The following is a 25,874-nucleotide window of genomic DNA, read 5'->3' on the forward strand; positions in this document are numbered from 1 at the left end:
GCAAGCCAGGGCCCATTTCACCTTCCCGCTGTGAGGCACATGAGAAGGTCACTGCAGAAACACAGAGGTGCTTGTGTCTAGCCAGACAGGGTGAAGTGAGGGAAAGATGCCAAGTTCAGTGTTAATCTCTGTCTTCTTGGCTATGTGATGCTTTAGTGACTGGGACCATTTTTTTTTTTTTTCTGTTTTGATTTGGTTTGTGTCTTCTGATGCTAAAAAAAATGCTCTTAGGAAAGGCTGGAAAGGACTTGGGTGCTGATACTGTTCCTCTTTCTTGTCTTGTGAGGTTCTCTATAAGGTAATAGTCCTCATGCTTTTTTTTTTTTTTTTGAAGATAAGCATAGTTTTTACCCTGTTTCTTCCGCCAGTTAGAGGTTATTTGATAAGTCAACAACCACACACAACTGAATTTCTCTAAAATTCTGCAACTGCAAAACATTTCAAACTGGTAAYGGGGAAGTGTAGCCATAAGCCAGGAGAACACTGAAACGTGCACAAATACATAGTCCTTCCTGTGCATCCCGCCTCATCTCAGCCCAAACCACCTGCCAGTTCTCCCCAAGGAACTTGTCTGCCCATGTGGCAATGGGGAAAGCTTCAACTCAGCTGCTGCAGGTCTAAACAACAGAGGTGTAGTAGGAAAAGGTCAGTGCTGATCCCAGTGCAAATGAGCACCTATGACTGGGTTGTACGGCATCTGCTCAGAGATGCATGGCTCCAGCTTGCAAAGAGCAAGGCCCACRTGCTTGCTTGGAGCCTTGAGCAAGGAAAACAAATGAAAAAAGGGCAGTAAGGAAAACACAGTAAAATGAATTGAAGCCCTGACACCTTTGGTAGTGTCATAGGAGATGCCAGGCAGGGTGGACTYGGCTGTCTGCACTGCCTCCTATTGCAGCCAGTCTTGAGTGCTTTGGAGGAACATGTGAGGTCCCCACRACAGGCAACAATGGAATAATATGTCCCCTAGGAACCTTATTCCTGGTGAAAATAGAGGTTGCTTGAGGCCTGATGAGGTTTTAAAAGTTCTCTCTATAGTTTGATAACACAAACTGTTCCTGCTTCTTCATTATGTGTTTGTGATTCATCTGTTTTTAAGTCATAGCAGTGTCTTTGTTCTCAGTGACTTCTTGTGACAGGTTGTTCCACAGTCCAGTTATATGTTGTATGAAAAAGACGGAAATGAAAGTTGGAAAAGAGCAATAGCCAAGTAAAAGCCAAGAGGTTTTTGTTTGTTTGTTTGTTTAAATCATAAATCCAGAGCTAAGGGACTTTCTCAAGGCCGTACAATGCTTCCAAGTTCCAAGCAGTGATTTTACCGCTGCCAATCAAACCTGCCTGTTGAATTCGCTTGGAGTTTGGTACAAACCCATGTCTTGTAACTAGGTTAAGCTACGGAGACTAGTGACAGAACTGCCTGAAAAAAGTTTGGAAAGAACAAGTCGTGCTGGGAGCATTAAAATGAGTAATTAAGACTTGGATTCCTTTAGGGAGGAAAAGAATTTATTGCTGCTCTTTTCTGTAGCCAAGGGGGACATTTGTTATTGAATTTTGAATTTTGAGACAAAACGCAAATGTGGTTTGGGGGTTTGGAGAGGAGGGYTTTTTTTCTACCTGGATAATCAACCCACACAATTAGGTGCTCTGTGCTGATTAAATCAATGGGTTATTTCTTACACCGAATACCAAGAATCTAGAATTATTTTTCATTGCAGTGGTTCCCAGTCAATTTACTTTCAGAAAAATAAAGAAAGAAATGTGCTGAGAAATAAATTCTCCTCCTCTCTCTACTGTACTGTCTTGCCATTTACGCATGTAGAAGGTACCCTATGTGACAATCTGTGTCTGAGTTTGCTTTTAGCAGCACAACTCTATCAACCTCAGCACACTCCTCTGATTGCTGCCTGTGTGGGTGAGGGCACAATTAGGGCAGGTGGCTGGGTTTTGCAGGACTTAGCATGTTGGATTTTCAGTTATGTTCTTGCAAAATGGAAATGGAAAGCAATGGGACCTACCCGGTGGAGACCCTGCCTCAGGACAGTGAGGCTCATGGACAAAGCAGGATATAATCAGGCCTAAATTCTTAATTGTTGGGGCATTTTTCACTTYCAGCTGGATCACGAGCTAGATCATGAGCCTTGTGAAACAGCAAACAAGCTTTTCAGCCTTTTTWAAAATTATTTTTATTTAAATATTAAAAAAGTGCAAGTCCTTCAGCATGGCTGAACTGTGGTTATTGCAGCAATCAGCTCGAGGAGCAGCCATGGAACCCGTTCTTGGATGCAGCTCCTGCATGTGGTGTTTGCAGTTGGCTTGTCAGCTGTCCTTGAAGTGAGTCCACATGTTGCCTATATGCTCTATGAATGCACTGCTCCGCTGTCCAAGCTATGACTTCATGTTCTCTGCTTTTGGCTGCCTGGTATAGGCCCCTTTTCTTTCTGCTATGGGTTGCTAATGCAACCAATGGCCCAAGCATGTTTTCCACTTGCTTTCTACATTGTCCATAGGCAATGTTCTCCATATAGATTTGGGGTTATTCCTACCAGCCACAGCCAACTGGACTTTATTGATGGCCCTTAGGCCTGTGCTACGTGTTTCTGCATTCTTTGAATGGTCAGCAAGAGTTTGATCTATATTAATGTTTTCATCTTGCTCTTCTGTCTGCTCTCCAGGAGAATCCTTGAGCTTTGCAGATGATTTGCTTTCTGGCCTTGCAACCTCCTGTGTGGCAGCGGGTAGGAGCCATGGAGACGTCCCTGAAACCAGCCTCTATTCAGTCATTTTCAAGTGCCTGGAACCAGATGGTCTGTACAAGTAAGGAGAGGCGTATGGGAGGTGCTGGGGGCCAAGTGGGAATCTCCAGTGCTATTAATTAATTGTTATTAGTTTTTCTCTTACAATGGAGCCTAAGGGCCTTGGTTTGGCCTGCACTGTGTTACACCAGACACTGTACAAATGAGGAGATTCTTTTGTTGCTTTGGGTGTGAGGCTCAACCAATGGCAAATGGCAAAGCAGTGCCTGCCAGAACAGCAGGAGGGGTCTGTGGGATGGCCCTCTGGAATAACCCACATCCTCACTATGATGGTCTGTGCAGGGAGGAATCTGGGGAGCAAAGTAGCCAGATGTGAAAAGTGGCCTGAGCCCTCTGCGCTAGGTGCTGGTTATAAAGCCCCTGTGTACGTTAGTCGGTCTCATGCCAGCTCAGAGGAACAGCAAATGCCCCAGCCTATCCTCCTGCTACTTCTGTCACAATACTTTGTCRTATGGACATTGATCATGTAGTTCACTTGACCCTCCTGAAATCACCCTGCTAACTTTTTTGAGGACCAGCGAATAGATTTTTTGCAGGGTAATTTATGCCTTAAGTAGTGGGACTGTTTCAGCATCCGAACATTAACTTCTCCTACAGTATAGTTGGGAGGGATCAGGGCTCTTCAACCTCCTCCCCTAAAGGACATATCAGAAATCCTGCAGATCCTCATTATCTGGGGAACTCAGCTTGCCTGTGTCCCTGCCTCCCTCTTCAGACTCCCTTCCACATGTGCTTTTTAGGCCTGGTATCCACCGTGTCTTGTGGGAGGATGACAAGARTCAGGAGAATAAAAGGGGGGAAAAACGTGAAAGGGGAAAAAAAGACAGGAAGGGGAAAGAGGGACAGAGTAAGCAAGAGAGAAACACAGGGCTTAATGTCAGAATGACTGTAATAATTAAAACACATTTTGTAGTGAGTAATGAAACTTTTTATGGGACCACAAAAGCAGTTAAAGTGAGAGCTGGCAAATGGTCTGTCAGCGAGAACTTTTTAAGATCTTGATTAATACTTTCCCTTTGCCTCCCCCTCCACTACCCCCCAGTTAAGTATGTTGACAGACTCCAAAGAGGGAGAAGATTTTATTACACATCTCTGGAGCAGAGCTCTGTCCAGGAGCGGGCTCCAAGTGATACCTCTTGCCATTTAATCATTTTAAATGTTTTCTTGTTAAATATATATAATGCATAAATATAATTACTAATATCGTTGGGAATTGGGCTGCTCTGTAAAGGTGCCAGGGAGAGTCTGAAACGACCATAGAGCTGGCTAGTAATCTGCCTCCCACGAGCTATCAGCAGTGAGGCACGTGGCTGCCAGGGCTGGACAAGGGGAGCGCTGCTCCGCTTGCTGAGGAGGCCTAAGACAAAGTGGACACAGTGTGTGGGGAGCCAGAAGGTCTGGGTCGTTGGCAGCCCAGTCTGCCAAATCGTCTTCCCCATCTGCTGGGCAGAGATAATTGCACTCACCCATCTCTTTAGGGGCTCTGTGATCAGTTTCTTGATGCCAGTAAAGGTCTTGGAGAGCCTTGAGTGGAAGGCAGTGTGCTTTGTTCAGTGCTGTGTCATCCCCGTGGCCAAAGTCAGCCTCAGCTTTGGGTCAGTCATAAGCCTCGTGCCCTGGAGTGGCTTGGGCACCTTCTGCTTTCTGCAAGTACCTTTTGGGAGAGGTGCAGAAGTTTTTGGAGAAACCAGCAGGTACCAACTCACTGCTGTCAGGGAACTGTGGACCCTCATGCAGGACATCAAGGAGCCCTCAGCACATACTCACAAGGGTATGCACTTCCCAGATGTGTGCACGCTCATGTGCACGTGCATGAGGACCGGTTCACCTGGCATCCAGGCTCCTGGACCACCACTTGGGAGATGCACAAATTTGTGCACATTGCAGGATTCTCAGTCAGCATCAGTGCTTGCGTTCCCAAGCACGTGTACATATGCCCCCTGCTAGGCATGTTTTCTTACACTACTCTGCATGCATATATATGCAGCATGCGCAAATTAGCTCCAAGTTTGGACCTAGCCAGCACGTGTTTACTTAGCATCTGTGCGTTCCCAGATACATAAACACACATATTAAATATTCCTGTGTTCAGATGTCCATACAGTTGCGACATAGCATGAAGAAAGCCAGAACAGTGAAATGTGAGGCTAACACTCTGTTCTGAACCCGTGCGGACATAACAACAACAGAAACATGGGCACAGGGTCATTTTTTAAATTAAATTTCTTCTGCTTGCTTCATTTGTTTCTGTGGAAAAATAGCTATCTTGGAAAGCTCTGACCTGGGTATAATCTTGATTATAGCAATGCAGCAGGGCTCTACACTTTTGTCTGGCCTGTTAGATGAACACACAGATACTGTGTGGCATCAAAGCTCTTCAAAAGCAAATACTTTTGCTCATTCAATAGTCAGAGCATATCCCATAAGCCCAAAGAGGGGACTGGAGATGGTGGAAGTCCCCTGCTCTGTGCAGGTGCCTGACATCCTGTCCCTTTGCTTCTGCAGTACCTGCAGAACCTACAGCAATTAGGTTGGCCAATTGTTTGGCATGTTACCAGCTGGAGATCAAAGCTGGGCTTGAACATTGAAAACAAAACCATAAAATGCTCTTCAAACAAACAAAGTCTGATTGATTTCTCTGCTCTTGCGACTTCTGTAATCTCAAAAACTAACAAAAGTAGAACTAATTTCTTTGTCCTTTGCAGTTTCAGTCTGGTGAAAATATGGTGCCTGCTGGCCCCTTTTTTACCTTTGTCTTTATGTAGTGTGTTGTAGGGTTGCTAGTCCCTGCCTGGTCCCAGCTGGCCAGGAGAGCAGTTAATGCCAATCACAGTAATGCTTTGGGAGCTAGGACTGTGCTGAGAGAGGCAATTCCTGATGCATTGAACACCAAATACCAGTCGAGGGCTCATGGTGTCCCAGAGGCCAAACTCTGGCTGGAGGACTGAACTTACCTGGCTCCTGGCCCGAGCACCCTCCACCTCCCCAGCAAACCCAACCAATCTCTACTGCTGTGACGACCTTTCAGCATCCTGCAACCTCTCAAAGCCCCCAGCCTAACTCAGCATTGCAGCTTTCTACCCAGCCATTCCCTGAGCACCTCAAGACACCTCTTTGCTGAGCTATACCTGACCRTCTTCTGGAAAGCAGGTTGCCAGCACAGCATGCTTGTTTGTGATACTTGGGGAGACACCAAGAATGGGAGCCAAAAAGGGAAATTTTGGAACAGGAGATGAACTTCCCTCCAGCTCTTCTGTGAAGCTGCAGTGCAAACACACCAGCTTCTCTTCCCTACACCACAGATACTATAATTATAGATTAGATTAAATCCCAGTGTTTCACTTTATTTACATTCCTGACCTAGCCTATTCATTTCCGGTGTTTGTGCCAAGAATCAGCACAAAATTTACTGGAAATAATATGGAAGTCATCAGGATCTCTTCCAGAGCCTTTCCTTGGAGTGTGTTCATTTGCTGAGAAGAAGCCTCAAATTTGCATTCCCTTAGCTGGACCAGATAGGGTTACCCTGGAGTAATCCTGACCTGGTCTAGAGCTGCTGAGAGAGCAAGTTTCTGAAAAGCATTGGGAGGAAGATGGGAGGACAGATTGGGCACCAGCACTGGATGGAAGAGGATTTATTCAAACCTCAGAATGACAACACAACCCAGCAAAGACTGCCTAGCCAGCCTCATCCTCAGTGGCCATGGAGGCCATCTCCAGCATGGCCAAGCCTAGCTTCTGTCATGTATTTTGGCCATCAGCAAACATACTTGTTTTGACTAGCTTAAAGAAAGAGGCAAAGAAGTTGACCAGGTGAGGACTCCTCTTACCACTGAGAAACAGTGATTGCAATTCAGCATGCTGAATGTGCTGAAGGAACTGGCCCAGAACGAGGCTGATTAATGTTGATTGACCTCTGCCTTATGCATGGCTGGGATAAAAAAGTAGATTGGAAACCCTTGGTGCTTAAGAGTCTGCTAATGCTGGCAACAAGCCACTGCTCCTTATATGATACTAATTGTTATTATTGGTCTTCTGTCAGGAAGACACATGAATGAGCATCAGAGCAATGAGAGTCAGATCCCAAATAGCTCAGTGGCATGGGTTAAAACACATCTGTTACAGCCCTTGGCTGAGTCCCCTGTGTGCACGGGAGCTGTGCTGCTTCATTGGATCCACCTCTTCTGTTCCACATGCTTTCCAGCTTCCTGCAGCCGAGCAGCGTGTGACTGGAGTTTCTTCTCAGGCATTCCTGGCTTGCTGAAGCTCAAACAAGGGAAGTTAGGAATTGAACAAGTGTTTGCTAAATCCCAAGCCTGTGCTCTAACTGCAGGCTCTTCTTGCCTCATCGGTTTAGGGCTGCTTTATAACCAGGCTTCCCAAAGACTGATTTGGTTGTGCGTTTATTTGCCGAAGTAAGTCCACCACTGGGACACCTGGGCCCATCAGGGCTATATGCAGATCACTAGAATGGAAGTGGACTGGACCTGTTAAAGCCAGTCTGCATAGTGGTCACAAACTGAGCAGAGGAAGGAGATAGTCTCTCTTTCTGCTAATATTAATGAAATCCCATTCATGGAAGCAGATTGGGCTCCTACTGTAGTTTCCAACGTTGGTTTCATTATCAGCATTATAATCCTGTGCAGTAGACTACAGATATGGAAGCCATGCCAAAGTCATTCTCTCTGCCTTCAGTCCACAGCTGGAGGGTATTCCCAGCTCTGCCATTGCTCTACAGCAGGATTTAAACAGATCGCTTTGTCTCGTTTTCATCTTCATCTTCATCTTCATCTTCATCTTCATCTTCATCTTCATCTTCATCTTCATCTGCCTATCTCCTTAGTTTGCAAACTCAGGAAGCCTGAAGCTCTCTCTTGATGTCTCTACCCACAGCCAAGCCTGCGGTGGCTCAGATCAGGGCTTCCAGGTGCTACTGCAATATTGCTACTGCCAACCATTTTGATTTGGCTGTTCTAAAGGTTGGGTTTGTGCCTGAATCTTATTTAGGCCTTTAGACCTGTCTCTGCCACCAGTATTCAGCCACCTGGGAGAGATCTGGAGTCATGAGGTGCCTTTCCACTGGCCTCAATAGAACCTTCTTCCTTAGTATCTGCCAAGTGGATGAGCGTCTCCTGCTGTTTTTTTGGAAAGGCCAAGTCATCCTCCCCAAATTCTCTGCATCTGCTTACACTTCATGCCACAAAGAAACAGAACAGCCTTTGTTGCTTCCCCGTGACCAACTCCTCCCCACCCATCCTCAGAACATCCCGATTGAAATAATATTCTTGGTGTTTTTGTTCTAAAAGCTCCTGGCATCTGAACTTCAAATCTAGCTTAGGTTTGCATCAGCTTATTTGCATTGCTCCTTTGGGGGTGGCTGGAGGAAGGCTGGTGGGAAGGGGTGAGTAGGAGGAGGCATGACCCAAGTTGTTGTTTGGGTACCGCAGCTGGGGGAGTGTGCGGATAGATGATTCTTCCTGGAAATGGCAAYAGGGTGGAGAGGAGGGGTTTGGCCTGTTCATATGCTGATAGACAAATGGACCTTTGCAATTCCACCTCTTCTTTTCCCATCACCAATTCAGTAACCCTTCACAGTTATGGACTTAAAGATTATTTTTATTTCTAAGCCTGTAGTAGAATAATGCTGCTAAAATAGATCTTTCCAAGTCTTATATCATTGACTAATGAGAGAGTAAATACAAGAGATGCAGTACAAACACAGACATTGCTGGCTTTGATTTGATTCAAAGCCAGCAAAAGGCTGTACTGTACAAGCATGTTCCATTCTTTTTCTTTTTTTGCATCATCAGTTGTCTGTTATGTAGACCACCTTCATCCTGATGGTTAGAAAGCAGTGCTCATCTGAATCTTACAGCAGCACTGGGGTTTCACACACGCACACCCCTCCCGGGGTAGAAGGAATGCACTGAATGGAGTGGTATTTCTCTTACTTTGAAGGAGAGAAACGGGTTGGGAGAAGGACAAATGTTTTGGTTCATGTTTGCCRTTTCCTAGCTGAGGAAAGTGATGCAGGAAGCAGCTTCATGCCTGAAGATATTCAGTCAGATGGAGCTGAGAGGAAAGTCTAGGGATACTTCACATAAGCMCCATTTTAAGAGAGTACCTAGGAGGATTATTTTTCTCAACTTAGGTTTTCTGGCATCTAGGTCCCTAAGACTTCACACCAAGTAAGTCCAGACGTGTCCCTGAAAATGCTACAAATCAATTTGACAATTTGATTCCTCTTTCTCCTTTCTCTCCCTTATTCTCAGCTTTTTTTTTTTTTTTTTTTTTTTTTCTAGTGGCAGTGCCTTTTTTTACACAGTAACAGGGACAGTGGGAGATGCCACTTAGTCAGCTGGAATTTCCCATCCACTGCCAGGGCTCAGCTAAAGCGCCTCGTGTAGCACCGCCGGTCTGTTGTCGCAGCTCTCGGGTATTTGGCCGGAGCAATTCTCATTTAAGAGGAGGTAGCACTGGGCCTTTGACACAACGAGGCAGTATTACATAACGTCTGGAGCTCTTGGGTCTTGTTTCCATCCTGCTGGGGTACACGCAGCCCAAAACCATCTCTGCCCATGCTGATCCTGGAATTTAGATTATGGCAAGGCATGATGCAGAGAGGTCCAAGCAGGCTGTGCATGAGCCAGCTCAGGCCCAGGTGCAGTCTAGCTGCATTTGCCCAGCAGTGTCGTGGCTTTACACCTGCTCTACCAAGGCCCAGAGGAGCATAAGGGTGTATTAAGTGGTGCCCTGACCTGGTTTGGCAGGACTGGTTTTTCTCAGCATCCAAGCTAGTGCTTTGCATGGTACTGTGTCGYCTACATTTGTCTGTGCCAGTCTCAGCAGGATTCTGCCTTGACTGTGTACCACTTTGTGGGTAAAAAAGTCTAATGTTGCCCCAGGCAAATTTTGCACTACCTCGTTCTGCAAAAGGATGACTGAATTTGCAGTGTGTGGGTTTATCCATTGCTGGAAAATGTTTTGATGTTGGGAAGTTTGTGCCTCCTCCTTTGACTGCCTTCCTGCATTCAGTAGCAGTTCAGCAGTGAAGTCAACAGTGAGGTCTCTAGACAGGCTACGTTTTTCATAGGCTAATTYCAGTCCTAAGGATTGGCCAGGAGCAGCTCAGCCCCTATTTTATCCATAAATGGGCCACCAGGAGGGATGTGAGAAGCTGCTACAAGGCACCAGGTATTTCTGCAGCTAGAGGTCATCTGAAGCTAGAGCATGTTCACATCCCACTGTGAACAATAAATCATCTCGGAAAGGCTCTGGGTSATAGAATCATAGAATCCTTAAGGTTGGAAGGGACTTCCAGAGGTCATCAGTCCCAATACTCCTGCACACACAGGGTCACCTAGAGCATGTGGCACAGGGCTGCGTCCAAGCAGGTTTTGAAGATCTCCAGAGAAAGAGACTCCACAACCTCTCTGGGCAACCTGTTCCAGTGCTCTGTCGCCCTCACTGTTAAGAAATTGTTCCTTCAGTTCCACAGGAACTCAGTTTGGTACCTCAGTTTGTGGCCGTTTCCTCCAGTCCTATCGCTGGCCACCACAGTAAAGAGGCCGGCCCATCCTCCTCACTCCCTCCCTTGAGATATTTATAGGCATTGATCAGGTCCTCCCTCAACCTTCTCTTCTCCAGGCTGAACAGGCCCAGCTCTCAGACTTTCCTCATAGGGAAGATCATCCTCGTAGCCCTGTGCTGGACTCTCTCCAGCAGCTCCACATCCCTCTTTAYTGGGGAGCCCGGAACTGCATACAGTCTCCAGATGTGGCTTCACTAGGGCTGAGTAGAGGGGGATGATCACCTCTCTTGACCTGCTGGAGACACTCTTCTTAATGCACCCCAGGATCCCGTTGGCCTTCTTTGCCACAAGGGCMCACTGCTGCTTCATGGTCAACTTGTAATTCACCATGACGACGCCTAAGTCCCTCTCTGTGGGGCTGCTCTCCAGAAGGTCAGTCCCCAGCCTGTACTGATGCATAGGGATATTCATCTCCAGGTGCCGGACCTTGCACTTCTCCTTGTTGACCTTTATGAGGTTTCTCACTGCCCAGTGTTCCAGTCTGTTGAGGTCTCTCTAGATGGCAGTGCAGCCCTCTGGGGTATCAGCTACTCCTCCCGGTTTGGTATCATCAACAAACTTGCTGAGAGTCCCAAAAGCTCTCAAAAGCTGGAGATATTGGACCCAAAATATGATGCTGATCCAAAKAAAAAGAGAAGTCACAACTTAGTGCTACTTGTATATCTTTGCCTCTGCATACTGGGAGACAAAGTTTACTGTTYGTACCTGCAAGATCTGTCCCAGCTCATTTCAACAGTGTGTATACCTCATACATGGAATGCAAGTTCACAAAATTAGTTAAACTTTTGGAGGTTTTTTTGKTTTTTTGCAGAGGTTTTGCAGAGCAGACACCTGCCACATACTCTCCCTCCCTGTCCTTTTCTTGTAACAACAAAGGCACAAAAAGCTCCTGACTACCCTTATCTCCCAGAAAGCACTTGGTTATCTTCCTTTTCATTTCTTTCTTTTTTGTTATGCATTTTAAAAAAGAAGATTTCTCTTTTAATCTTGCATTTACGCAAAGTGTTACGTCTGTGGGCACCCAACTCTTGGTCTTGCCACACTGCAGTTTATCAGCCCAGAGTAACCCCTCCAGTTCTGTCACCCGTTCTCTTTCTCAAGGTTACAGGATAAATCTGTTTCCAGTCCTCAGGGTGCTTCTTWCGGGGGAGCTGCTACAGGGGAGAATGTCTTACACAGAGGATTGCTGAACTTGGCTACATTCCAATAAGTCTTAATTGACCATTTACTTACTCCTTGGGTTTGAGGATAGGCTTTCTCAAAAAACAAACAAAAGACTGTCTGCTTTGTTTTTCTCTTCAAATTCTTAATAGGGAAGTTACAGGAAATTGAGTGCATCTAGGCTTTTGATCCAATCTTTGATTTTGGGATCTGATCCAGAACCTGTTGTAGTCAATGGGTAGTCAATAGTCAATTATTTCTGTAGGCTTCAGTGAGGCTTGGATTCAGATTGTGGGGCAAAGTTGAGAAGGGGATTGCTTGTACTTCCTTAGTTGTAACTGCTGCTGTTTAAACCTTTTGTTTAATAGCAGATTTGTCAAGAGAACCTGTATTTTGAGAGTTCCCTTAGCTATATGTTGAGGCTTTAGAAATCTCTAAGCTATTTCAGAAGTTCATAGCTTTCACTGCCCATCTCAAGTTATATAAGTGCTGTAGGTGACCAAATCCTTTTTTATGATTTTGAAAGAGTAAACAATGAATTTAGGCTTCTCTATTTTGGATTTCCCCTCCATTGTCATCTTCAGATTGTCTTTGGCAGAGCCACAGCTCCACTAACTCCACTAACTAGCTCCATCTAACTTGAGGTTAGTTTGTACCAAAGTAGGTCAGCATAAAATTGGAAACACTCAAATTTAGAATGAAACTTGAAACTAGTTGGCTTTTCCTGAATTTTCCTACCTGTAAAATAGAGGTTTAAAAGGTTAGCTACATCTTTTACTAGGTTTCTTGAAGGCTACATAGATAGTAATATTTGTAAGGTTGCTTGGGGAGCATCTGACTTTCCTTTGGGCGTATTGGTAACTCTGTCTTCTTACAGGATTTTTATGGACTTCCRTCAGGGCTCTGTGCCATTAAGGATAGCACTTGCCCTTTAACAAGGGCAAGTGCAGGGCCCTGCACTTGGGGAGGAATAACCTCGGACAACAGTACAGATTAGGGGTGGACCAGCTGGAGAGCAGCCCTGCAGAGAGGGACTTAGGCGTCATGGTGGATGACAAGATGACCATGAGGCAGCAGTGTGCCCTGGTGGCCAAGAAGGCCAACGGGATCCTGGGGTGCATTAAGAAGAGCGTCTCCAGCAGGTCGAGGGAGGTGATTGTCCCCCTATACACAGCCCTGGTGAGGCCACATCTGGAGACTGTGTCCAGTGCTGGGCTCCCCAGTACAAGAGGGATGTGGAGCTGCTGGAGAGAGTCCAGCGCACGCCTACGTGGATGATCAGGGGCCTGGAACATCTTCCCTATGAGGAAAGGCTGAGAGAGCTGGGYCTGTTCAGCCTGGAGAAGAGAAGGCTGAGGGGGGACCTGATCAGTGTCTATAGATACCTCAAGGGAGGCAGTGAGGAGGAGGGGCCGGACTCTTTTCAGTGGTGGCCAGCGATAGGACTAGAGGAAACGGCCACAAGCTGAGGCACCAAAAGTKCCACAGGARCTTAAGGAAACACTTCTTGACAGTGAGGGTGACAGAGCCCTGGAACAGGCTGCCCAGAGAGGTTGTGGAGTCTCCTTCTTTGGAGATCTTYAAAASCCGCTTGGAYGCAGCCCKGTGCCACATGCTCTAGGTGACCCTGCGTGAGCAGGGGGGTTGGACTAGATGACCTCTGAGGTCCCTTCCAACCTTAAGCATTATATGATTCTATGATTTTTCTGATTAGCTCTTACTGTGCTTAAAACACTCCTCTCTCATTGCCATTGCCCAAATCCTGCCCTTGCCACCCATCCTGTTCTGAGAAGTTTGACATAATCACAGGAAGTCATGAGTATAATCATAAGGACAAGAGCCCAGCACTGAGCAGACACCAGCCAAATATGCTCAGTGTGCATTTAGCACAGAGTCCAGGTTCCCCTGCTCCAGCAGGGTTGCTGGAGGTGAGTAATTTTCATAAATTCCCTTTGGGCGGGTTTCTCCAGTAAGATATGATGCTTTTTTCCACTCTGTTGAGATGTAACTGCGTAGGCCTAAGAGGAGGAGATCAAAATCCCTGCATGAGGAGTGGTTTAATAGTGACCAAATGGACTATCATTCTAGGAGGGAACACCACCCCTGGAAGTGGTGATGAGGATCCCATCCCACCATGTAGCTTCCACCTCAGTAATCAACAGCTTTTACTTTTCAGTATACTGAATAAAATGGGAACATTTTATTGTGCCCTACAATCCTCATTGTAATGCCTGAGTTTGGCAGCTATTGGCTATCTAATGCCCCAATTTGATGCCATCCTGTACTACCAATGCTGTAAGTATTTGCCTTGTGTATCTTTAGGATGATTTCCCTGCACCACACATATTCCCATCACTCCTAGTCACCACACACACACTTCCCTCCACTCTTTAGGAACGAGATAAATTTGATTATACAGCAATATGTTTTCTGTTATGAAAAAGGGAAAGAAAATACCCTGGCTTTCACTGAAAACCCTCAGAGCCAAAACTTATGTCATAATTTAAATGTTTCTTAAAAAAAAAAAAAAAAACAGGGGGTGAGGTTGTTCTTTGTTCAAGTGACAACGGATAGGGGAAGCAATGGGGCAGGGGGATCCCATCTCTGCTAAATGAACAGGAGCTCCAGGCATGGAGAGCTCAACTTGTAGGTCTGGGTAGGGTTCTCGTTTCTTCTTGASTACAGCGGCCATGAGCCCACCCCAAGTGATTGAGGAGCAGCGGGACCCACAGGGAGAGTGAGGAAGTCAGCCTTCCCCTCTGAACTGATCCTGACAGCATAGGAACTGTGTCCTGACTTCCAAATGTGTGACTTGCTGCCGTGTTTGGTTCAAGCAGCCATGTCTTTTTGCCTTGATGGGTGGCTGTGGGCAAATTGCTTCCTTCCTCAGTGCCTCAGTTCCCTTTCCCAAAGCCCTTTGAGGTTGGTGCATGACTAGACAGACTAATGGCTTCTGAGCGAGGATACTTTTTTGTCTGGTTTACATTATTGCAGTCTACCRACTTTAGGTGACAGGAGAGCAGGAAGAGCACATATCCCTCATGCAAGAGTCTTTGTACTCACTGGGTGCCTGCTTCTCCTGGGGAGCTGAGGATGCTGCATGAGTGTATAGCCCCCTCACCCACCCACGGAACAGGGCAGCATTTGCATGTCTTTGCTCTTTGTAGTCACTTGCAGACCTTCAGAAACCAGAGAACACACTGCCCGGGTAATCTAATAAAGCCAGCCTTCCCAGCACTGCGGCAGCCCGTAATGCATTTACCTGAGTGACAGGCTGCCTCTGAGGAGTGTGTGACCCTCTCTGTCCTCCATCTCTCTTGCTCTTCTTCTCTCTGGGTTTGGAGCTTTTGGTAGGGCGTGTTTAAGTTTTTCAGTGCTGCAGTGCTGTCCTATGGAGTCCTACCCTGTATTGGTGCTGGATCTTAGCAATTTAGGATATGGGGGTCAGGACTGGTGTGYACATCTGTTCATATCTCTTTATTGATTTGGATGTGGAGAGCTGGGAAGCTGCTCTTTGYTGGGGGTCTTTCCCATAGCAGTAGCAGGAACTCATGCCTTTGTGTTACACAACAGCAACATAAAACCACTACCCCATAACCGTTATCCCAGAGCCTGTATGAGGTGAAGTCATGGCCAGACCCTGTGCCTTTACTCTAAAAAATGGCTGGGGCTCTGTGTGTGTGTGTGTGTGTGTGTGTGTGTGTGTGTGTGCGCGCGCTTTGAGGTGTTTGACTGGGACATTGGTGTGGCTGTGCATACACGTACTTGCAGGCAGTTGTGCAGCTGGTTAGGTATATGCTCCAACAGGTAAAGCAAACCCTTTGCACAGGATTTTTCATGTCACTGCAGCCATTGGTGCCTTGCTGGAGGAGGTTTGCAGCTCCTGTAGCTAGGTAGGATGGCAAGGATGATGGTTTCTGCCTGACAGAGCCAAGCCTATGTACTGGCCGTGCTGGTCACCTTTCAGGGCATGCTTTGCTGTGTTTGGGCCTTGMAGCACAGCACTGAGCTTAGCCCAAGTTGGGAAGGGTGTAGGGCACTTTGTTCTTGTGTTCAGCCAGATCATGTGGATTTGAAGGGGTAGGGGAGGAATAGGACTCACCAAACTTGTATGTCTGTCTAGACTGGGCTACAACCCGAATTTTAAAAAGCAGTACCATGGAGGGCACTATAGRGAGGGCTTGTTTTCCAGCATCTGTGTTTGTGCAGTTGCCCTATTGTCATTGCACTTGCAGCTGAAGCCTCGGTGGCTCTTCTTCTGTATCCAAACTGCCCGGTAGCTGCTCTGCAGACTTGCCCCATTGTAGGTCAGCCCTTTCCACAAACCCTCACCGCTGCTTCACCCTCCGCAGCCTCCTAAATCCTTCAGGCCATCTCCAGCTTTCCAGCTCTGTCCCTGGTTTATACCTGCCACACTGCCATGTGCTGAATTGTTTTCCAAGTGGAAATATGAGTTGAAGTATTAACTCCACAAGGGCTTTTCTGTGCAGTGCACTAGGATTAAATATTTATGTTGGCAAAAAGCATGTAATAGGCAGCTTAAGATCAGAGATAACGAAAYTGAGGTGTGTGAAGAAAGGGGGTGCGGTGGAGGGTCTTGCAGGAGCAGAAGGGAGAGAGACCCAAGTGGATCACAGTATGTGCGCATGAGATATTGCTTTTATTATTATTAATACCCCACCTGTTTGCTGGGGGCAAGATGTGGGGGGAGGGGAATGAAATCTAAGGCCAAATGCAGGGCTGAGAGCTCTGCAACAGAAGGGTGTAGAGATGAGATCAGCAAAGATTCCTCCCTGGCGTACAGAGCAGTGCTGGGCAGGAATGATTGTCAGACAGGGTGATTTTAGCTTGGAGCCACTTTAAGTGGGGTCAGGCCTGGACTTTGCTGGGGCAGATGGCTGAGTGTGGGATTCATGAGGGATGAGCCCCTCTCTATGTCATCTGAAAATGATGTACGATTCTAAATCATTTATAGCGCTGATATAGGATCTCTTGCTCTTCCTGGCTGCTGCAGTCAAGGTTATTTACTGGTGACTGTATGTGATCAGGCAGCAATGTGGTTTGGATTATATGGAGGGTTCCTGATCAGGTCAGAAAGATGGTAGTGGTGATGATAGCAGCTGGTTCTATACCTCGCCGTACCACACCAAGCAGGGCCAGCCTGTGCAAGCCTGCGTGACAGGCGCTRAGCAGGACCAGGGGCAGACTGGAGGGAGGGCAAAGGAGGAGAGGTGGACCACGAGGAGAGCGTTTGCTGGATGCAAGTAGAGCCTGCAGGAGGAGAAAAAGAAGGAAGAGTTTGCAGCAGGAGAAAAAGAAAGAATAAATGCAAAAGCAGAGGATGCTGCTCTTTCTCAATTCATTATCTTTATGAGACAGCAACCCCTCTCTTCCCTCACGCGCTCCCCCTGACAAATATCACTGACGAGGAAGCATGGGGGGATGCGAGTCCCGCGCCGAGCTGTGGGACCGCAGCCAGTAACGGAGCCACCAGGGAGATATGAAACAAGTCATGAATGGAGTGTTAGGAGAGAATGGAAATTCTCCACTGGCTCCCAGGCCGTCTCTCTTGCGGGAGGTCCCTTGCTCACGATGACAGTGCTGCCTCTCATAAACACGCATTTCCTCATCCTCGTTTGTTTCTCTGTCTTGTGCAATCTCATGTACCAGACGGGAATGGGASTGAGTCCCGGTGGTACGTGAATGTGTTACAAAAAGGCTTCCCACCCTGCCACCAACGAAGTACTGAGAAATAAAAAAGGGTTTAAAAAGATGAAGAAGGAAAAAGGAGGAAGAAGAGAAAGGTGGGAAGCTGGGTAACTTTGCTACTGGACATAGGTTATTATGAGTATAAACTTAAGGGCATGACTAACAATACAGTCAGTGTCAAGCAGTCCTCAGAAGCCCTCATGATGCTAGGTGCTATTCATCCTCCTAGGAAAACAAAGTTCCTTCACCAAATGACTTCACTGAGTGAGTGGGAGGGAAAAATGGAACAGAAAACTGGGGCAAAGTGACTTGCCTGGAGTCTCACAGACAGCACTTGGTTTGAGAGCCCACACACCCAGTCGTCCTGGCCAACACAGTTCTGCATGCTGAGTTGCTTTGGTGGTGGTGCGGGAGCAACACTCCTCTAGTTTGTACTTCCTATGTGTCAGCTTTTGCTGTTCTTGTGCATGGTCTGGGCTGTCCTTCTCAAACAAGCTGCTTGACGAGGTTGCAGTAAGGGTGAGGTGTGATATTAGAGTGTACAAGGGACAGATCCCATCACTGAGCACAGCAAGTCCTTTGGACTAGCAGCAGAGGGAAGCAGATGCCTCCCATGCTTGGGACACCTTGCCTGGGATGATGTAATTGTGAGGGATAAAGAATTAATGTGTTAGCTTTAGCTGCAATAGAGAAAAAAAAAAACAGGGAAAAAGATGACATAAATCATAGTCCTTCTGCCCAGGAGAAAAAAAAAAAAAAGAAAGGGAGTAAAGCTTCAGGAAAGGATACCTAAGGATCAGTGTTTACCAGCTGAGTGGGACTGGTTCTGCAGCATGCTTACAAACACATCTACCTCAATAGCAAGSCGCTTTTGTGTTACTCAAGGTAGTGGGTCTTTGGTCCTGTCAAAGGCCTGCTGGGGGTAGCAGGGCTCTCTTTCTGGAATGGTCTGCTCTATAGCCATCATTTCAATAAAGAAATGATTAAAAGGGGCGAGAGGGGGGAAGAAAAACCCAAAACATCTGTTTTACTTCAAATCAGAGAAGATTCCTTTGCTTGCAAGGAATGTGTAAATCACGCAGGGCTGGGAGAAGTACATAACCCTGCCTGAAAGCTCCTCYGGACTTCAAAAGAATTCTAACGTGCTTACTGGGATTTTGTTTTTATTATTTGTTTCGCTCCCCCTATCCTACCCTCAGCCCTCCCCAGTCTGCCTGTCAGATTTGTGAGAACTTCCCACCCGCTGTCAGCCATTCAGGCCATCCCCCTTTGATTCAAGGGCCTCGGGTTGTGGAGGGGTAGGCCAGTGGGCAGAGGAGACCACAGACCTGGCTGGAGTCCTTCTTCAGGGACTCACTGCTGCGCACAGCTCCCATTCAGCTATGGGCTAACTGCAGTGTCGTGGGAACCCTCCTGCTTTGCCACCATCATCTACCTCGTGGCATCTCCCCAGCCATCGGTCCCGTCTTTCCATTCTGCATAGGCTGCGGCTGGTGGCAAGGAGGAGATGTTGCAAAGGTTGTTCCAAGTGCAGTGCTGCCCCTGCAGACTGGTGTAGAGCATCGATGCCCCTCGCTTGGAGGCCAGAACATTTGGCCTGTTCCTGCCTTGGATTTTCTGAGTGAGACTTAYAGAGGGTTCCCCCTCCTCCAAGCCATTCTATTGTGTTCCTTTATTATTGTCATGCTTTGTTTTGCTTTGTTTTATGCAGAGAGTGAAGTTAGGGCTGGCAAGTGATGCCAGAGAGCAAATATGAAGAAGAYACTCCCTTCTTTGAGGGAGCCTATCAGCCGCTTTAGACCAATCTGCTTAGGTGATTCACCCTAAGCAAGAGGGACCACCCTTGGGGCCAAGGACAGGCTACACTGCCTGCGTTTGATGCAACCCTCAGCCTTTCTTCTGAGAATGTTGATCAGGAGGCCTATTGTGGTGGCTTATATAAGAAGAGAGAGCCATCAACTCATTTGACATAGACCACCCACTACTCTTCAGATGACACTGTCTTTTGAAGTTGCTACCAGTCTGGACTGGATTTCAGCTAACAGTCCAGATGGAAGCCAAGCCCCCAGGAGGATGAGAACAAACCCTAGCAAGGGGATCTCCTGGGGTAGCGAAACTGTTGAGTGTCTGTTTCTTGTTTAGAATGACTGTAAGGTTGGGAGGGGCAAACATTTCCCAATTTGCCAAGGGTCACAACCTTCCTCTTCCCCCATCTCCCTGGGGCCAGTGGTGACCAAGCTTTGCAGAGGGTTTATAGGTTAAATGACTGGTATGGTTAGCTGTGAACATTTCCATTGTGGAGCTCACTGCAGGGGTTGAGAGCCTCTCTCATCTCTCCTTTCTCCCTGGCACAACTGGAGGAAGAGCTTGATTTAYTCCCTCTCGCCTTCTGATCAGCCGTGTCTCTGCAGCCACAGGCTCTCCAAGCCTTGTTGGTTCTTTTCACAGAGCAAAGCGGTTGTTTCAGGAGTAGCTCAAAGTGCAGGAAGATACAAAAAGTGATCTTTYGTTTTCTGGAGATCTACCCAATACCCAGGACTCACATGTTTTCAGCTGAGTCTGAAAGCCACCCAGCCTTAGATTTGTGTGAAGGGGATAGGCTGTGACTGCTCTGTAATGGCTTACCTGTAAACACATAACCTTTGCAGAGATGAGGTTGGAGACTTTCGAGTGTCTGTTGGTCAGAAAAGTGGGGCAGAACTCTTCTAGGCTTGGTTCCTCTAAGGGGAAATGTGGAGGCAGAAGGTATTGCAGTGGGAGCAATAGAGCATGCAGGGTGTTCTGTGGGAGTGGAGGGGACATTGCAGGCACTGGGGCATTGTGGAAAGCTGGAGGGAGCWATGGGTGTCGTGGTGCTGCTGTGAAGGATGTGGCAGTTGCTGGGGTTATTGCAGCCATGTGGGATGCAGAGCCTGGAGAAAGCCCTGATAGGCTGAGCTGCTTCAGGACAGCTCACATCCATCACCAGCTATTGCTGACTCTCTGCAGTGGAGTGAGACGAGTCCCTGTGGTTTGCAGCCTCAGGCCTTGATATGAGCTATGACATGGGTGTAGTTGCTCTAGCAGCACTGGTAGTTAACTCGTTTGACCTTGTCCAAAGGCTTTGTGTGGGATCTGCTGATGAGTCCCAGAAGAAGAGTGACTCTGGCACTTGACACACTGATGTGAACTGATTTTGTTTTGCTAGAGACAAAAGCATCAGCCAGTACTGTCTCAGCATCAACTCTTTCTGGTTTGTTCCTCTGCCAAAGGGCCATAGGATTCACCTTTAGGGTAACCTGGGAGCTTCTCTGATCTTACCAGGTGGAGGGGGATAAGTGTCTTGCCCCAAATCCTGAGGCATGTTGTGGAAATTGAGAAGAATTAGGCCAGTTTTGGATGCTTTGCTAGTAGCTGCCCAGTATGAACACACTTGCTAGTCCTCATCCTCACAGTTGGAGGAAGAAAGCAAGGATACAGCAGCCAAAAAAAATGAGACCTCCCCCAAACATCCTCTCTCCAGCCTTCCCAAAGCTAATAATTCTGCAGTCATCCTGCTTTTTGTGTCAGCGTCCAAAGTTTGGGGATCCTCCCTGTGGGATATCCTGAGGATTTGCTGGGCGACCTCAAACTGAACCCTAGTCACCTTTAGGTGACTAAGACCCCTAGTTCCCTGGAGTGATCATGGGAGCAAAAGCCCCAGGCTGGTGGCATAGGCTGTGTTAATATTTTCTCATGTGAGGGCTGCTTTTTGGAATGTGCTGCCCTGTTGCATGCCAGGGAGCTGTTCTCTCATCCTCATTTGTTCTCCATCGGGAGCTTTTGTTCAGCGCAGCAGCCCCTCTCTCCAGGGAGGCTTGCTGTGCACTTCCTTAATCGGTGGTGTAAAGCTGCTCCTGAAGGGCCATACTCAGCATGTGAGCCACATATTGGGGAAACAGAAACTTTATCAAGTGTAAGGGATGAGGAACCAATTGCCTGTTACTTGCCAGTGGTTGCAGGCAGCAAGGGTCACAAAGGAGGAAATCTGTAAAGCAGAGAAAAAGTCAAAGGGTTTCAGTCAGTGCTTCTGCCTCTCTTATCCACGTGATCAYGAAGCCACCATGGGGATGCAGAGACCAGGAAGGCTGCAGTGACAGTGCTGCACCTTCTGGGTATAATCTTGGCCCTGTTGAAACTACCACACATTTTTCCCTTGATTCCAGTGAAACAAATGCTCATRTAAAGCACTCTTAGAATTTACTGTTGCAAGGTGAATGAATTGCAAAGGAGCTTCTGTTTTTATTCTTGTTCATCGCTTTAATAGAGTGGGAGTTGGGGCTGCAGCCAAGCCTGAGGTCCCAGCACAACATCCACCCAGCATCACAGAGTTTCTGCCCAAAACTTTTACAAGAAAATAGGCAATGCAGAAAATATGTTTATCTCTGTTTTGCAGATGAGGAAAACAAGACATTGAGATGTTACTCATGCAGATCATCCACTACCTGAAGAAGAGCAGTAGCTCTCGGTAGTGTCAGTCCTGTTGTGGGGTCCACACTAGCACTGCATGAGCTGCRTGACACCCCTGGAAGTGCAGCCTCAGGGCTCGCCATGGGCACAGCACAGACCAAGGACTCCCTTCATGAGCACGCAGGCCCTGATGGGAGGCTGTGACCCTGGAGTGGCACTGTCTCACTCTATGTAGCAGCAGTCGACTGGAGGGACCTTATCCTCTCCAGTGGGCCAGGCAGCACCTGGGAGAGAAGTATCAAGAAGGTATGAGAGTTTCAAGTGGAGTTCATCTCATAGTGTTGATAGCCCCAGGGTCACACAGGAGGTTGCAGAGATGGACCACAGGCTGATCCACAGGTGGACCATATAGATGCTCCACCAGCCCTGGCCATATCAGCCATCCTGTCCCTTCTGCCTTTCCCAGAGGTTTCCTTGAACAAGCAGCCTCTTCCCTTCAGAGAACAGCCTGTTGTCTTCCTTAGTGCCCGTGGTGCTTGATAAGCACCGTTTAATGAAGTTCTAAAAACATCAGACACCTGGGGCAGGATGTGTCAGGTACATTTATTTCCCTCCATCTGACACCTGTGGTCTGGTATGGGAGGGTAGCGATTATTGTCCTCACAGCATTTGCTGTCATAAAAAAAAAAAAAAAAAAGAAAGAAAAAAAAAGAAAAAAAATGTGTGAACTGCAGGAATAGTTCACTGACGGCTTTGTGTATGCATTTAAAGGCAAAGCTCCAATACTCTAATGTGGCACCTGCTAACCTGTTCCTCCACCAGGCTGATGTGAATCAGGTCATTTGTCACAGATGGTAAAAAGGAACACAGCTTAAAAAAAGGTGGTTTTCCTAAATGGCAGAAATGACAAGAGAGCTTTCTACAAGGTATTTCTCAAGATGCCACTGGACATTGTTTCCTTTTTCCAGTACAGGCACTACAGAAAGCCCAAAGCAGTGAGAATACAAATTATAAAATGTCGGTCCTGTTCCAGATGGGGCCAGATGCATAAGCAGCAATTTTCTGGGTACCGACAGCAGGTCAGTGATACCTCTTGCAGCTCCTTAGTCCTGTGGGCAGCAGATACCAAGCCACAGAAGCTCTTCCTCCACATCCATCTGCCCCCCTGTGCAGACACAGCCTCTGCTTAGAGCTCAGCAATGTCCCTGGCTGAGTCCAGCATTCCAGGCAGGCTTCAAATGCCCCAGCAGTAGCATCTGATTGCTGCAATATTTGTGATGGTGCCAACCCCAGGGAGGCAGCACGTGAATGTCCACTGCCCTAAAAAGCTTAGCCCACATCCTAAGCTGCAGGACCTCCCTGTTAGGCTGGAATGTGCCTTGTCCTGGTSCAAGGTACCCAGCTCACCCTGCTAATTGGCACCACAAATTTGGGCACAACATGACCAAACAGCCTGGAATTCAGGGCCCAACAAACTCACTGAGAAATCCTCTCTTTGCAAAAAATGTTCCTTTCTTATGGTTTGCTTGTTATTTGTGGTGAGGGTGTGGATGGTGTTCTCTGTTACCTTTCTTAATTATCCCAAATCATGGAGTCGCCAAMAAGCAATAAGTTAAACTACATTCCTGTGGCTTGTGTGGATGGCTGTTTTTCTGGTTTGGGGTGGTTTTTTTTGTTGTTGTTGTTGTTTGTTTGTTTTTTTCATTTTTACTGCAATGGTTTCTGAATCGGGAATGCTCTCATTAAAGACTTTCTGCGCTTGCCCAGACTCTGCTGTTGGCAGGCAAGTCCTGTTCTTGCTTGATATCTGTCAATGAAAGCTCCTCAGTGGCTCCTTCCCACAGCCCGCATGGTTGCACATTGGTGGGACAGTGTTGGGGTGGCCCCCTGGCCATGCTTGGGAGCGTACATTGTCTGGCCTGCAGKGCTCAATTGAAACATCCATGGTTCTTCTTCCATCCATCAGCATCCATGGACTCTCCCATGAGAGAGAGTCATGAGTCATTGCAACRTGAGTCATTCAGGGAGGCTATCTGGGTAAGTCTGTTGTCTTGTCCACTAGCCTGGGGAGGCCGAGATGGAGAAGGTCATTGTTGCTGTCTGAAGATCTCTCCCTTGCTCCTTYAGAGGCACTGTAAAAAAGAAACATGCATATGGGCCCCCCAACCAAGTCTCCCTTTCACAGCCAGCAAGCCCCACTGATTCAGAATCTTAAACAGCCAAATAAACGACACATGATCACACAGTTGTCTCCCAACATTTCTCACTCAAGAGCACCGTAAAGACATTAAACACTCCCCAGCTGTCCATCCTTAAAAACATCTGCAGTAGCGAGCCCTTCACCAGCGTGGCCAAGAGAACAGAGGAATAGAGAAGGGGAAGAACTGGGGAAGGATGGTGCTCTCCTGTGGTCTCCAAGARCAGAGATGCGTGGAGAGCTCTGGGCAAGCAGGATGCTGACGTTGTATGTACTTATGGGCATTGTTCCTGTTCATTTCATGCTGAACATGCTCGAGCCCAGGCATAATCTGAACTTTTCTGGCATCCCATCGCTCCTGCTGAGTCCTCATGCTGAGATCACTGTTCCTCGCGGCTGGCTCGGGCCAGCTGCCTCCCCTCTGAATGGAGGGGATGTCGTGGGGAGTGTGGGGAGGACGGTGGAGATTGCCAAGACCTAGTCCATGGAGGGCTTTTAAACAGAGATCTTCAAATTGTTTTTCTGATGGAACAGGAAACTAGAAGGGCTGGCAAAGTGCAAGTGTGATGTGTTTGTGTCAGCACACTGGACCAGCCTCAGCTGCACAGTGTTGGTTGCATGCAAGCCCCGAGGCAGACTGCTGTGGAGGGCCAGAAGAAGCTGAAACCAGAGGGGTGACAGCAAAATATGCACACAAAACCAAGGTGGCTTGCCCCAAAGAGATCAGAATGTGTGTTTGCATGAGTCACTGGTAGTACTAGCCACCCAAAGAGGCTAGAGCAGACCCTTTTTCTTCACCATGCTTTGGTCTTCACTCAGGAACAACTGGTGCTGTTCCCCACTTGCCTTCACTGCTATTGCAGAAACCGCCTTCCTTGGAAAGTCTGCTTGGAGCAGTGCTTTTCTTGCTACAAAGCTAGTGACTTTAATTCTGAGCCTGCAGAGCCAAAACCCAAAAGCCAGTGCTTTGAAATAACAGGCGGAGAGTAGAGGGACAGAGCAATAGCACCTTGCATGATGCTCAGGGCATGTCTGCCAAGCACCGAGGTTCTGCGGCGATCTGTGTAACACCTGATCCTGTGGCTGTTGAGCGAGGCACTGTGCCTGAGCTTATCAGCCAGGTTGAGCAGCCAGGAGCTGTTGGCAAGAGCGTAGCACTAGGCTGTTGTGGTTGCACCACCATGGAAACTGTGAGACAATATTTCTGCATGATGCTGGACTCTGGCATGTTGCTAGAACAGCATCTCTGCCCTGTCCCCTATTTACATGGAGCAAGGATCCCCTTAGCACAGTCAAGGTTTGCCTCATAGCTGCAGATTGCATGCAGCAAGCTGCTTGCGGACACGCTCCGTTACTTAGCACGGGTGCCCCACAGCTGGCAGGCGTGTTTATTGGACTCCTTGTTGAACCCTTGTGCCGGCAGCCCCGACAGCTTGTTTGCAATCCTGCATCTCATTGACCAGCTTGGGCCCAAAGCCCAAGAAGCCCAGAGGCTTGGAAAGGGCAGTACACCAGTAAAACAAAGAATGTTTACAATATCTCTGTAGGATGTAAAGAGATTGGCCAGTGAATGAAGTGAGGTCAGCCCTCAGAGGCAGCGGTCCTTATCTCCCTCCCCACGAATGAGGACCGTAAGTAAAACACTCAAACATCATAAGCATCATGAAACTGAGTTAAAAAAAAAAAAAAAAAAAGTGAGCTGGTGGTGGTGTCTTTAAGTAAATAACACATTCTGGAGTTTCGTTCTCAGTCTTACAGTTTTGTGACTTTAGGTTTTTTTCTGAGTTTAAAAAAGCTAGAAACATATTGTTCTGAGTTTTTTTGTGCGTTTTCTTTCCTTGTTTTTTGTTTTGTTTTGTTTTAATGAAATTAAGAATCTTCCACAATCACTTGATTCCTGGAACTGGAGCTTAAACCCCCTGCTTAATCTTCCTCTCCCAAGAAGTATCTTGCGCCTAGTGATAAAATCCAGGCTTTA

At 47.4% G+C, this 25,874-nt stretch overlaps 1 protein-coding gene across 2 annotated transcripts in view; it reads left to right on the top strand.

The window, feature by feature from the left end:
- The window catches only part of LOC112955795 (astrotactin-2), a 172,190-nt gene that overhangs the window by 133,559 nt on the left and 12,757 nt on the right, over positions 1-25,874 (top strand). For both annotated transcript variants that reach the window (XM_026049158.1, XM_026049160.1), the window contains one exon: positions 2,670-2,811. In XM_026049158.1, coding sequence (XP_025904943.1) covers positions 2,670-2,811 — 142 coding nt within the window. The remainder of the gene's footprint in view (positions 1-2,669; positions 2,812-25,874) is intronic.

Source organism: Nothoprocta perdicaria, unplaced genomic scaffold (assembly GCF_003342845.1).
Source record: "Nothoprocta perdicaria isolate Ctin4 unplaced genomic scaffold, notPer1 scaffold_6, whole genome shotgun sequence".
NCBI classification, from domain to species: Eukaryota; Metazoa; Chordata; class Aves; order Tinamiformes; family Tinamidae; genus Nothoprocta; species Nothoprocta perdicaria.